The following is a 13,901-nucleotide window of genomic DNA, read 5'->3' on the forward strand; positions in this document are numbered from 1 at the left end:
TTAGGAGTGAGTCTTCTGGTCTTCCTGCTGGACTCACCACTGAACCGTCAGCCCCTAGGAAGACCTCCCTCCTGGCCAGCACCTCCTGACTGGCCCCTGTTCCCTCTATTGCAGGCATATTCAGGGAGGCCCAGACCTGCCTCTGGAAGGCCTGGGACGTGTACTGTGGCCTGGAGCCACTGCCGAGCCCCAAAGTGGCCCCAGGAGAGGCCAGTGTGCAGAAGATGGAGCATGGTGACAAATCTGAAGGGACAGAGTGTGGTGATGCATCAAAAGGGACAGAGCTCCGTGACATCTCGGAGACGCCCTGCTTAAGAAAGGTGTCCAACATCTGCGGCTTCCTGCTGATTCTGCTCACAGTCTTCTGCTTCCTCTACTTCTCCTAGGGCGGCCGGCCCTGGGCGCTGGGGAGCGGGCAGCCACTGCCTCTCACAGACGCCCTTGTCGAGGGGAGGAAGCGCATCCTGCCAGGAGGCCATGGACCTGGGACCGAGGATCACATTGATGAAAACGTGCCCTCTGTCACGCGGCACGTGCCACCAGCTGCAGGGCGTGTGGGCCGACAGGGCAGTGAAGCCCATCGGCGAGTGCAGAGACTGCAAATGAGAACGTCTGTTCCCTTGTGAAATGACTCATTCTCTCCAAATGGCTCTACTGCACAAACACTGACTTCCACTTTAAATTTAATTTTGGCTTTTTATCTCTAGATATATTTGGGGGTTTTGCTTGTGTTTACTTTACTGTCACCATTTTCTTCCCGTACCCACCCTCTGTTTGTTTGCTGTGTTCTCTCCTCCTCTAAAGGTATGGCTGCTGGAAAGATGCCCCTCCCCACGCCAGGGTCCCACCCACAGGGGCGTGCCCGCTGCTGGTGACCACACAGGCCAGCTGGCGCCAGACCTGCTGGAAGAAAATCTTGGCTCCTGCCTAGACCAGTGTGGGCTGAGGCAGTCCCTGCCCGAGCAATGGGCCTCCCTCCAGCTCGGCACTGCCTGGCTGCACCCCTGGGTGGCAGGTGGGGAGGACACTCTCCTCCTTACGGAGCTCTTCCCCAGTCGCTTCAGTCGGCCTGCTGTTGGGACTCTGCTGGGGGTTGGGTGCAGGGCTAGATTCCCGTTAGCTGCCAGGTGTGGGCCACTCCAGGCTGTTTCCTTAGGGGCTTCTAAGCCCCTCCTTCCTCTTCTTTCCTCTCAGGCCAAAACAAATGATTCATGTCTTTAGAGAAAGTTTCAGATGCTTTGAAGTGGTCTCGGCAGGGGCCCACCTAGCACTGCAGAAGGCGCACCGTGAAGGAGCGCTCAGGGCCGGCCCCTCAGCCCTTGTTTAGTCCTTCAGCTGACATCTTTGACTGCCTGCTGTGCTGTGTGCCAGCCACTGCTCGGGGCAGTCCTGGATGAGCTTGTGGTCTGTGAGGGCAGCAGACAGTGAATGCCAGCAGTGATGGCCAGCATCCCAGGTGGCCTGTGGTTTTCCTGCCCAGGTTGTCACATGCCAGCTGTGGAGCCACTCCACGTGGAAGGATTAGAACCAACCACATTCCACAGAGGAGGAGACCGAGGCTCAGCACGGGAACCTAGAAAATAGGAAGTGGGCACAGGCCTGGAGCGAGGCCATGCACCGGCCCTGCAGGCACATGCACACTGCAGGAGGGCCCACGGGAGAAGGCCTCCCGTGACTGAAGCAGGAGGGCATCTAGCTGATCAGCGGGCAACGTGTGGGAAGACACGACAAGGCAAGAGTGCGAGGAGGCCTGTGCACAGTAGAACTGTGGGCTCAGGGAGGGCAGAGTGGGCAGGGCCCGACCTGCAGGCCTCAGATGCTTTAGGGCCCCGAGTCCCTGGGATCTTCGGCTGGAAGTGATAGGGTCAGGTTTGCTGGATGCTGCTGGAAAGATGAAAGGGAGGCAGCTCTTTGGTCTTGGCCACAGAAGCGAGGTGAGGAAGTCAAGATCATCGTTTGGAAAGGGTTGGAGCAAGAAACACACATCATGCTGCCGATGTGGCTCTAAGGCCTACCACCTTCAGAAGTCGACCTGTGGCAAACATGGCTATCCTGCCAGTGAAAGAGAAATTATACCTGGAGTGCTAAAGCTACAAGACGAAATACCACCAGGACCGGCCGAATGAGGCACCGAAAAATTGTATACTGCAGATGCAGGCATGGATTCCGTGAAGGAACAACACCTAAACCCGAGAGGGCGGCTGTTGTAGCGCCCAGTTCGTCTTAAAGGTTTCAGTGATGAGTCATGCAATAAATGTTCTGGTTTTGGAAAATGAAAAATAATTAATTTTTAAAAAAAGATGAAAGAGACAGAAACACCCACCAGAAGGGTATTAGAGGAATCCAGGCGAGTTAGCAGCAGAGAACAGACAAGGGAAAGGCATCAAGAGAAGCCAGCAAGTAGAAGTGACAGGACTTGAGTGACTAGACTTCCAGAGGAAGCGACTCTGGCTCGAGCACGTGAGCAAAGGGTGCACCAGTTCCAAAGACAGGCCGCACTGGAAAGGAGCAGGTGCGAGTGAAAAATGGAGCACCTTTTAGGACATGCTGAATTTGAGCTGCATGAAGATACTTATTGCTGCCTCGACAGTAGAAGTATTCTGATCCATGAACATGGGATGTCCTCCCAGTTATTTAGGTCCTCCTTGAATTCTTTCAACAATGTTTTGTTTTCAGCACTCAAGTTTTGCACTTCTTTTTATTAAATTGATTCCTAGGTGTTTTCTTCTTTTTGATGCTACTGTAAATGGAATTGTTTTCTTTCTTAAAAATTGAGATATAGTTGATGTACATTATAAGTTACAGGTGTACAACATAGTGATTCACAATTTTTAAAGGTCCTATCCCATTTATAGTTATTATAAAATATCGGCTATATTTCCTGTGTTGTAAAATATTTCCTTGTAGATTATTTTGTATGTAATAGTTTGACTTCCTAATCCCTACCCCTTTTCTTAATTACATTGTTTACTGCTCATATACAGAAAAACAATTTTTGTATATTGCTCTTGGATCCTACAACTTTCCTGAACTCATTTATTAGTTCTAATATTTTCATGTGTATTCCTCAGGATTTTTCATATATAAAATCATGTAGTCTGCAAGGAGAGATAGCTTACTTCCTTCTTTCCAATCTGGGTGCCTTTTATTTCATTTTCTTGCCAAAACTGCCAGTACAATGTCCAGTAGAAGTAGAAAGAGAAGGCATCCTTGTCTTGTTCCTGATCTTAGGGGGAAGCATCTAGTCTTTCACTATTGAGTGTGATGTTAGTGGTAAGTTTTTGCAGATGTTATCATGTTGAAGAAGTTCTCCTCTGTTCCTACTTTGCTGAGAGTTTTTGTTTTAGTTTTGGTTTTGGAGGTTTTTTTTAATGAATGGTTTTTGGATTTAGTCAAATGCTTTCTCTGTATTATTAAGATGATCATGGGTCTCTGTCCTATATTCTATTTACATGTTACTTTGATTCATTTTCATATGTTAAACCAACCTTGCATTCCTGGGATAAATCAGTCACGGTGTATAATGCTTTTTTATGTGGCTGGATTTGGTTTGCTAGTATTTGGTTGAGTTTTTGTGTTTATATTCATAAAGGATATTGGTCTGTAGTTTTCTTTCCTTGGGATATTAGCCTCATGGAACGAGTTGGGAAGTGTTGCCTCCTATTCAATTTTTTTTTTTTTTACTAGTTTGTGAAGGATTGGTATTAATTCTTGCCTGGAGTGTTAAATTGGACAGGAGATGGACTGGCACTAGAGACCCAGATTTGGGGGAGAGAGGACAGTGGGCTGGCCTAGCTAAGGGGAATCTGGTAGAGGAGGCCCTGGTCAGGCAGATGAGATTGTGCGGGAGAGCAGAACAGAGCTGTGAGAAGCACCAGCACCCCTCGTCAGGTCAAAAAAGAGGGTTCTTTACAGAAGACACCAAGTGGGCACAGCCACGGCCCTGGGAGGAGGTCCAAGACAGCCACCACAGGAAGGGAGCACTGGCATCCAGGCCACCGCGTGGGCCAAGCACAAAGAGCATGGGGTCTTGGCAGCAAGGAGGCCAGAGCCCTTGGACCAGAGCCCCTCGAGGTGGGAGGATGGGGGTGGAGCCAGCCTGCTGCAGCTGAGGCAGGGTGGGGACGTGAGGACATGGAGCCCCTCAAGCACCTGTTTTCCTGAAGGAGGAAAGATTTCCTCTTTTGGGACCTCTTTCGAGAATGAGATTTAACCTGAAACTGCAGCTGGGCCCAGCAGCCAGTCCTTCTTGGAACAAGGGGGCCTGCTTGGGCCAGTCCTGCAATCCCAGGGACACAAACATCTCTGTTTCTTCTAGGAGAGCAAAGGCCCCAGTCACAGAAAGGACTGCAGGAAGGCACTCACCTGGGGTTCTGGTTCTGCGGGGACTGCCTATCTGGGGAGGCTCTGTCCTAGGAAGCACGGCTGCTGGTTGGTGACATAATGAGGGAGCCTCCTTTGAGGCGGGGAGCGCAGAAAGCTCCCGGAGAGAGCAAGGCTCCAGCTCGGCCCCCGACAAGTGAGTCCAGCCCTGAAGCTGAGTGGCTTCTGCAGTCTCTCCAACAGAGGTCAGAGCCCTGCCGGACTGGGCAGGGGGGCCGGGAGACCAGGGGGTCCCCATGCCTCCTCCCCCACAAGCCTGGCTTCTCCTTCCTGCCAGGCTCTCTGGCCTCCTTAGCCAGTTTCACTGCGGGAGAATGGAGGCAGGGGGAGGCACAGGTGGGAGGCTCCCCCAGGCCGCCTGGGGTCCCGGCAGGCAGCAGGGGGAGGGCTGGGGGCGTGGCCGGCCTTAGCTTACTTAGGTGACATGGCTTTGGAGAACGCAGCTGTTTGGGGGATGATCTTAAGGAAGCTACCCTGTTCTGAGTGCACATCCATGGGGTGGGGCTGAGGGTCTCTTACAACTCACCCTCCTCCAGGCAAGAGCCCGCAGGGAATGGCACCTGTGACCTTCTTGTCAACCAAGGTGAGAAGGAGGCAGATCTGGCAAGCAGGGCCGTGCCAGCCACACCCACCCCAAGGTCACTCGAGTGTCTGGCTTGGGTGATGCCTAGTCCAGCTGTGCTCCTTCCCCACCTGGCTCCCTGCCCCCACCTTGTCCCTAGAGGCTCGGCCCTGCACTCTCCCTTCCCAGGGGACTCCTGGCCCCAGCAGGGAGCAGAGATACCTCGCACCTGTCCCTGGGCCTGGGTTCAGCCCATGCCTCCCAATCCTTCCAGGCTGGGCATTCTCCCTTTGGCCAGAGAGAGGAGAGACCGTGTTCCAGGAACATCAAGTGTCGGTCAGACCCAGGGGAGGGGATACAGTGCGTTTATTCAGGCATGGAGTCAGCAAGTTGGCCTGCTAGGAGGCTCAGGGCTTCCACTCAATGACTTGGATGGCGATCTGGGCTGCCTGCCGCATGGCTGCGCTGGCGTCCTTCTCAAGGGCGCGGAAAGTGGGCACGTGGGCCTGCAGGAGCTTGCGGCCCTCGGGGGCCTCAGCCAGCATGGTGAGGGCCTTGATGGCGTTCAGGCGCACCTTGCTAGAGGACAAGTGCAGCAGCTCCAGCAGCGGACGGATGGCTTCTGCGTCCAAGGCCGCGTACTTCCCTGTGGGCCACCAATACCAGGTACTCCCAGGGGCCTCTGCCCTCCTCCCTCGCCCCCAGCCCTCCCCAGCCTCCCTCTCCCCAGCCCCCACAACACAGGTCCCGCTCCCTCCCTGGCCCCCGGGCCCCCCCACCCTGCCCCTCAACTGGCTTATCCTCAACCACCCAGGCGCCTGTCCCACAGTCCAGTCCTTGCAAGGCAACACGAATGATCTTTTAAAAATTAATGCCTAATCATTCACTCGTGGGGTAAATATTTCCTGAGCACCTACTCTGCACCAGGCACAAAAACTCACCCTCTTGGTACTTACAGTCCAGTGGGGGATGCAGAGATTATGGGGAAAAGGAGATGCCCCTCCTTAACCCTTCACTGCCCACCCCTTGCCTGCTAAAAGGCCACGTGGCTGCCCCCTCACCCCCTGCACGGAGCTCTCTCCTCTTTGCTGTGGGACCTGCCCAGCTTCCTTTGCCCTGATAACTCCCATCATCCTTTGAGTCAACACCACACCCTCCCAGAGATGCTCTGCCCTGGTGCTGTGCCCTCTGCCTCCCCAGGTCACTCATCACTCCTGCCAAACCACAGACAGCAGAGGCTGAGACATCCAGGTCCCCACCACCCAGCACAGGGCCTGGCATGTGGCAGGGGCTCAGGGACTCTTGGCTGGAGTGCCAGCTCAGGGGATAATGGCCTCGCATCCCTGAATTCCCACGTTGCCTGGGCCCAACTCTCCGGCCCTCCCAGTGCCCATACAGGAAGCCCAGGTAAAACACTGCGCTGAGGCTGCCCTGGCGATCAGCATCCTGACAGCACGCACGATCGGTCAGAGGGGGCTGTGGGCGCTGGGAAGGCCTAGCCTCTCCCCGTGGTGTGCCCAGATTCCACCATGGGGGGCCATGCCTGAGGGCTTTGCAGCTTGCTGATTGAGGAGAGGCCCGGTCAGTCCTCATGGAACAGCAAGGAAGCCCAGGACACAGGGCGGGCACAGGTGAGCACAGGCATATGGAGGTCAGACAGCTCTCAGAGGTCCTGCAGGGAGGGCCGGCCCACCCCCACCTCCAGGTGGGGAACCCAGCCCGGTCCCTTCTGATCACCCAGTGGGGTGACAGCACGGACACCTGGCTGGCTGGGAGTCCAGGGTGGGGAGATAACCTTACACTCTTACTTGTCCCCTCCACACTGAGAAAAGGAACACAAGTCAATCAACACCACAGAAGCAAGGGCCCCAGTGTTTGCTTTGACCTCAGGATAACCGACTCGTGGACAGCAAACAAATCAATCCCAGGATTTCAGCTCAGAGGGGCCTGGGTCAGAGGCAGGAATTCCAAAACCGGGGAGCAGAGAGAATGACCCAGGAGAGGCTCCAGTCGGTAGGCCCACGGTGGCCGGGAAGAAGAAGAGGGTGGAACCTGAGACCCAAACTTGGAAGGACTTCACAACAGGCCAGGAGGAGTGCTTTGGCGGGCCAGGGAGGGACAGCACCCTGCCTCCCTGGGGCTGCGGTGACCCCCACACAGCAAGGCCCAGCGCAGGCCCGGGGGTGCCCAGCCGGCAGGCGGCCTCACCTTTGGTGGTCACTGTGGCGTACGTGAGGGCCCCGGCCGTGTTGGCCTGCACCTCGTCCACCTTGTCTTTCAGCAGGTGCGCCAGGATGGGGATGACATCATGCTGCCACACCTGGTTCTTGCCCTCCAGAGGGATGCTGGGCCAGAGAGGGGACAACTGAGTGGCTTCACTTGGAAGGAGAGGGGGACAGGGCTCAGGACCACCCCAGGGGAATCACTGGGAAAGGACTTGTGTTGGGACCATCCCTGGTCGCCAGGACACTAGGGTGCAGGGGAGCAGTGATGTGAGGTTTGTGTCCCACCCCTACACTCAGACGACCTGGGAGCACGGCCCAGGGCCACAGGAGGCCAGACCACCCAGGAGCCAGGGGGTGGCAGGATGAAGGGAGGTGGCCACAGGCAAGCACAGCCTTAGGGCCGGTCCTCAGGAAGCATCCCTGTCCGGGATCACACACCGCCTCCCTCCCTCGCAGCTCTGAGGCTCTGTGAGCCCTCAAGCTCCAGCACTGAGACTGTGATCATGGGTGACCCTGGGTGTCTAGTGACTAGACACCTGCAGCTCCACTCCCTGACCTTCCTCAGAGGGGTGTCTGGTTGTGCAGACTGTATCACCACTCACTCTCCCGTACTTGCCTTCCTCAGGGGAGGGGGGACCAACAGTCTCATTTTACCAGGACTGGGGGCTCCTTGGGACACAGGACTGTCAGGGCTGTACCCCAGCACTTGTAGGCCGTTGCCCAAGTGAAGGGGTCCTCTTCCCCCAGGGCAGGGGAGGGGAAGCAGACCCTGGGCGGACGCCCCAGAGCTCCGGGCTGCCTGATGGCCCCACCGTCGACCTGCTGCTGGGCCAGGGGCAGCTCAGCAGAAGCTCCGGGTCCGCGCCTCCCACGCTCCCCTCTCCATTCATCCAGTGGCCGGCCTCACCTGACTGCGATGAGTGTGCGGGCGGCTTTGGCGCGGATGTCGCTGTTGGTGCTCAGTAGTTTCTCCTTCAGGAAGGGCACCACGCAGCTGGCCAGCGCCTCCGTGGCGTCCTCCATCAGGCAGGCGGCCAGTGTGTCTAGGAGGAGCGCCTGGATCTTTTCATCCTCCCTCTGCAGCTTCCACACCAGCGAGGGGATCAGGCCGCTGCTGACAATGCCCTGGGCCCCTGCGGGACAGGACGGGTGCTGAAGGTGGGCTAGCTGGCCACCCCCACCCTGGGCTGGGAGCGGGAGCGGCGAGGGGAATCTGACAAGCTCAGTTGCAAATCCCCCTCCTCCCTGCTGCCGGGCCGGAGCCTGAGTTGCCTGCGTGAGGCTGCGAGTGATGAGCTGGGGTGGGAACCACCAGGCCCCAGGAGATCCCGAAACATCCCACCTTTGGTTGCCTGTGACCAGGGGGCATCAGCCTGAAACAGTGGCCTGAGTCCCCTGCGGGACCCAGGGTCACAGGGAGCCTCCCCACTATGACCGTGCACCAGAGGGGAGCCTGGGGTGGGGCGAGGGGACCAGCCAAGACCCTCCTTCCCACCTGCAACAGCTCTACAACGTGGAGAGCGCAGACCAGCCTGGCCAGCTGTGGGGACGAGAAGAAAGCTTGCAATGGGGTCTGAGGCAGAAGATTTAGTGTGAACAGGCCAGCATCTTATATAAAAAGAGCTGCGCCCCCAACCACAATTGGTGGGCAATCCACAGACTGTGACCAAGGGGTATGTAGTTGCCTGGTGCCCTGCAAGGAGGAGGCTCCACATGGCATGTCTGGGGTGCAGAGGCTGGGAGAAAACAATGCAGCGAGACTCTTCCTGTGGATGATTCTGCCTCACTCCTTCCAGCACCTTCTCCCTCCTGGGGAGTCAGCACCACCGGCTGCCTGGATGAGACCCCAGAGTCCTGGCGGGTGCTCGCCAGTGCGCAGAACTGTTGGCAGAGCAGCCCCATGAGGACGTGAGCTGCACTGGGGAGGGTGGCCCTACCTCCGGTTCCTGGGTGTCACTGCTGCCCAACAGCCCACCCCCTCCGCAGCCTCCCCAGGGCCCAGGCCACCCACCGTGAAGCCCTCCACTGCCCTCACGGAGGTGCCACCAGCAGACACCTCCTCGCTCTTCCGCCTCCCCAGCTGAACCCTCTAATTTACTCTAGAGAGACAAGTAAACAGGTTAATTAGCCTAAAGGTCTCTGAGTGCCAGTTAGCACCAGGGATTTCCTCTTTGAAGTCATCGCCCAGCCTTCCGGCCTCCCTCCCTGAGGACATCAAAAGGCAGGTACCTGGGGTGAGGAGGGCAGAGGCAGGGCAGCAGGTCCAGGGGCCCCGGTGCCCCTGGCCAACTTCTCACTGGGGAGTCAGGGTGGAGCCACTAGCCCTGTCTGTTGGTTCCCAGGGCACTCACAACACAGAAAGGCCATTTCCTGCTGCTTCAAGACTACCGGGCTTTTAAAGATTTAATACACACAGATTTCAAAAAAAGCTTGGGTCAGCCTCCTAAATGTATCCAGCTGTGCAACCTTAGACAAGTCATTTAACTTCTCTGAGCCTGGTTTCCTCATCATTAACCCAAGCCCACCTGGCAGGGACTTGTGCAGTCAGTGGAGTAGGGGTGGGAAAGTGCTCTGTGTAAGGGACTATCACCATGTGTGCCCAGAGGCCCAGGCCGGGCCCAGGAAGTGTCTCCCAAATTCCATCAACACTGAGTCCTGGCTACAGGCAAGGTCGGGGGTGAGGGGTGAGGAGTGGGTACACAGACAAAGCTGTACAGTCCCTGTGCTGCAGGAACACCTGTCAGTGGTCCCTAAGCTGCTTCTCCTAGGGGTCTGGGCCTGGATCCCCCTCAGCCCTGCCTTGCGGCCAAGCCACCGCCAGACAGCACACCTGGGCTTCCTGCTCTGGCTCCAGTTCCCACTCAAGCACCGCCCTTCAGGCTTCTGGCCATGGGTTCTGCTCAGCCATGACCTGGTTGGCCCCTCCCCAGCTCACAGTGGGGAGGTGACAAGTTGACTTTCCCAGAAGGATTGAGGGTCCTGACCGGGGGCCACCAGAGCAAAAGCAGGGTGAGGAATTTGTGCATCGTCAGTCGAGGCTCCATCATGGCCTCACTTGTACCCGGGTCTGGGCTTCCCGGGAAAGCCCAGGGAGAGGTGCCGCTGCTGGAGCAGCAGGACGGGCCAGGCTGCAGGGAGGGCAGAGGGAGGGAGTCAAGGCAGCAAGTTGGAGGTGATCCCCTCCACTGCTTTCCTGATGAGGAAACCAAAGCTCAGAGAGGCAACTTGAGTGCCCAAGGTCACACAGCAGCCAGGGTGAGGCCAGGCCCTTGGCTGCCCGGATCTTGTTTCCCAGGCGTTCGTCCTGGGCCTCAGCTCCTAGAAAGGCTGAGCGCCGGGGCTCGGCTCACTCTGAGACAGAGGGAGAAGATTAAAAATAAGACGCACGCCGGGTGTGCCTCTCCACTCGTTGTTCACTTTGCTTCTTTTCAGCTAAAAGGAGAGTCGCAGGCCTGGCTATTTATAACTAACCCAGATCTGCAAAGGCTCATTCTAGTTGTGTGGGGGGGAGGTTTGCACAGACCCCAAAGAAACAAAACAGAGAAACCCACCTGGTCCCCAAAAGCCTGAGAGCCAGTTGGTGGTTGGGGTGAGCAGGACTGGTGGGGCACAGAGAATAGCCACAGAGGGGTCACCCTCAGGCAGTGGGGAGACCAGTGGGAGAACGGGTGGGAACTGGTCACTACTGCACACTGACTTGTGCAGTTGAGGAATTCCAGGTACTGGGGGTTCTGGATGTGCAGGGAGGCCCTGTGGAGCTGGACTTTATGGGGCACAGGGGCAAAAGTGTGAGGCTAGGGTGCACCTGGGGAGGACCTGATCCGGCATTGTTGTACCAGGATAGGTTGGTTAATGGGCCACAAAGCTCGGCTGGGATTGAGGGTCACAATGCCCATGTAATGGAACGCCCATGGTTGAGGTTTGGCCATTTCCTGGGGGCCACCTCAAGGAGCTGCTCCTCGGCCAGCTGTCCCTGCTGGGTTGATGAGGTGCTGGGTGGGCTCAATCACCAGGACCCCCTCCCCCTTTTTTCGGCAGTACCCAAGCTGTTACCTCCTGGGCGCACACAAGGGTGGCTGGCCCACTGCGCCTATCCCAGGCCTGGCATTGTGGCATCCTCACACCCTCGCTGGCTCCAGCCACACTGGTTTCTGTGGGTTCGTCCGGGCCTAGCTTCCTGCCCACCTTGGAACATGCCTCTCTCCCACCCCAGGTCACGGGCCACCTCCATACTGCTGTCCTGGTGCCCAGTGCTACCCCTGCCATCTATCGCCAGAGCCCCCGCGGGTCTCCTCCTCTAGACTTCTCAAAACTGTAACAGGGGACTATCATTCTATCTGCCCCACAGGCAGGGTTGGGTCTGTCTAAACAGTGGGACAGTGCCCAGCGCAGAGGAAGCCATAGGTAAATGATTGAATGATTTCAATCACTGCTTGACTCTGGGTAAACCCTTGCTTCGAGGTGGCTACCGAGGTCGGGCCAGGCAGGTGGCATCCTGCCCATCGGGCCCTCCATAGACTAGCCTCTCATCTCCCACCTGGAATGCGGTACAGGGTCATCCTACACTTGTGTCGAGCTTTGTCCCTGCAAACATCTCCATTCTGACCCCAGATCTCCCAGCACCAACTGGCCTCCCACATCTCTGAATATGTGCTAACATACCTCTCCCCTTAGGATGACCCTCTGGGGAGCATGTATTCGTGTCCCCTTTTGATAGAAGAGGAAACTAAGTCTCATTCAGGTGAAATAACTCCCCCAAGGGTACACAGGTGGGGGCAGCAGAGCCAGGCCTGTGCTTCACCCCAGACCCCTCTCACCTCTGATCCACTCCAAGGCAGAGCCTGTGCCTGCTACCTTCCTGCTATCATGGCCTGACCCACCCTGGTGGTGAAGAGGATGGGCACACAGAGGAGCCCCCACTGGTTGGCCGCCTCCAGCGAACACGTGCTGGAACTAGTCTAGCTTCGCTCCAAGATGCCTGTCACCAAATCTGTCCCATCTCTGTTTACAGAGGTGGGCTGCGTCGTTGGGGGATGTAGTGCAATGGTCTCCAGAGGAAACACTCCCAGAGGGGTTAGGGGAGGACGTTGAGATGCCACAGCATCCAGCTGGCAGGAGCTGGTCCCAAGCCCCTGCCTTCTACCACAGACCTGGTCTAGGGCCACCACCTCATCTTCCTCTGCCCACGCTCAGTTCCAGTGCTTCTGCCCACAAGTGGGGTGATCCTTGTAATTGGATCATGGAGGTGCAAGGCAACAATGAAGGGCTAGCTGGGAGCATCTGCATTTCCCTGGATGCTCTAGGATGCACAGAGCTTCCGGGTACCGTGATGGAAAGGACAGTGGCACTAATGTCTTGGCTCTGGCCTGAATCTTTTAAGCACAGGAGTGAGGGGCTGCTGGCTCTGAGGCCCACAGATGGGCTCCCCCTGAACTGAAAGCAGAAGTTGGCAGACCGCCCTAGGGTGCATTTTGCTGAGCACAGACGCCTTCTGTGAGCTTCCCACAGGTGCCAATGGGACCCTGGTCGCAAATGAGCTGGCTCCCTCCCACCTCTATGGTCTAGGGGACCACTCCTGGGCCCCTCTCCTGCCCTCCCATCCAAGGCAACCTTTCGTGGCCGGGACTGCCAGGGACTCTGAAGAGCCCCTACATGCTGTGGGCTGGAGCGGCAAGGACTAATGCCCCCTCCTATCGCTGCAAAACGTCACCGGCGTAAACCTTTAGGGTTTGCACAGCCTTTTCTCGCGTCCTAGCCGACTGTCGTGACAACTCAGGGAAGCAGGTGTCACTAGCCTCACTTTGCAAACAGGCTCAGAGAGGCCAGTCAGCTGTCCAAGGGCGCGGAGCTCAGAAAGGGCAGACTGGGTTCGAATTGGGGCCGGGGGAGGCGGGCGGGGCCAAGGCCATTCGCCGCTCTCCGCCCGCTGTCCCGCGCGATGAGAGACCCAGCCTCGGCGTAGCGGGATCTCGTGGACCCCGGTTCTGGCAATGCGGGCAGCGCGGGCAACGAGCGCTGGACTGCGGCTCGCCCGGTGCCCCGGCCCCGCCCCCCGCCCCCGCCCGGCGCCATTGGGCTGCGGGCGCGTCCGTCAGCCGCTCGCTCCCAATGGGCGGCGGGCCGGCGCTCGTGGCGGGGCGGTGGCGCCCGGCGCGTGGACTCCGGCGGGCGCGCGGCTCCCCGCCCGCGGTTGGCCCGGCAACGCGCTGCGCTCGCGGCTCCGCCCCCTGCCGGCGCGGGAGAGCGGGCGGAGGGAGCCAGGCCGGCGGAGCGTGTGCGCCGCCCGCGGCCCGGTCACGTCCCCGCGCGGGCGCCGCCGCCCGCGTCGTGCGGAACGAGGGCGCCGCGGCCCGCGCTCGCCGCCCCGCCCCGCCCCACGCCTCGCCACCGGAGCAGCTCGGCCACGCACCGCGCCGCGGTCCGGAGGTGAGTGAGCGGCCCCGCGGCCGGGACGCGCGGCAGACCTGCGGGCCGGGGGTGCGGCTGGTGCGCCCACCCACCCGCAGTGGGCCCGGCCCGGGCCTTTGTGCTGGGGCCCCACCAGGGCGGGGGGCGCCGGGCTGGGCACCAGGGATGCGGGCCGGGTGGGGGCGGCGCGGCGAGGGTGCCCGCGCGGTGGACAGGAACGCCGCGGGCCGGCAGGTGCTGGGAGGGGCGCCCGAGCTCGGGTAGGTGGGCAGGGACCCCGAGCAGCCGCTGGTGCGGGGCCGGGCCGGGCGACTTGCGGGAGC

The 13,901-nt window shown here is 58.6% G+C and overlaps 3 protein-coding genes and 1 pseudogene across 16 annotated transcripts in view; 3 read left to right on the top strand and 1 right to left on the bottom strand.

Annotated features, from left to right (window-relative positions):
* Window positions 1–1,833, top strand: part of LOC105069358 (sodium/glucose cotransporter 1) — a 60,510-nt gene extending 58,677 nt beyond the window's left edge. For 10 of the 14 annotated variants that reach the window (XM_074355835.1, XM_074355838.1, XM_074355840.1 and 7 more), the window contains one exon: window positions 115–1,824. In XM_074355835.1, the coding sequence (XP_074211936.1) occupies window positions 115–386 (272 nt within the window). In that variant the 3' untranslated portion in view covers window positions 387–1,824. Of the gene's footprint in view, window positions 1–114 lie in introns of all 14 variants that reach the window. The other 4 variants (XM_045516987.2, XM_045516984.2, XM_074355845.1 and 1 more) reach the window with 4 other exon arrangements.
* Window positions 1,834–1,892: 59 nt separating this feature from the next.
* Window positions 1,893–3,869, top strand: LOC141575744 (large ribosomal subunit protein eL37 pseudogene; annotated as a pseudogene).
* Window positions 3,870–5,293: 1,424 nt separating this feature from the next.
* The window catches only part of RSPH14 (radial spoke head 14 homolog), a 53,878-nt gene continuing 45,270 nt past the window's right edge, over window positions 5,294–13,901 (bottom strand). Inside the window, exons 5-7 of the mRNA XM_074356180.1 lie at window positions 8,078–8,303; window positions 7,154–7,290; window positions 5,294–5,591 (exon numbers count right to left, since the gene is read on the bottom strand). Of these exons, the coding sequence (XP_074212281.1) occupies window positions 5,353–5,591; window positions 7,154–7,290; window positions 8,078–8,303 (602 nt within the window). The 3' untranslated portion in view covers window positions 5,294–5,352. The remainder of the gene's footprint in view (window positions 5,592–7,153; window positions 7,291–8,077; window positions 8,304–13,901) is intronic.
* The window catches only part of GNAZ (G protein subunit alpha z), a 36,120-nt gene continuing 35,627 nt past the window's right edge, over window positions 13,409–13,901 (top strand). Inside the window, exon 1 of the mRNA XM_074356178.1 lies at window positions 13,409–13,596. The gene's annotated coding sequence lies outside the window, so the exon portion shown is untranslated. The remainder of the gene's footprint in view (window positions 13,597–13,901) is intronic.

Source organism: Camelus bactrianus, chromosome 32 (assembly GCF_048773025.1).
Source record: "Camelus bactrianus isolate YW-2024 breed Bactrian camel chromosome 32, ASM4877302v1, whole genome shotgun sequence".
Classification (NCBI taxonomy): Eukaryota; Metazoa; Chordata; class Mammalia; order Artiodactyla; family Camelidae; genus Camelus; species Camelus bactrianus.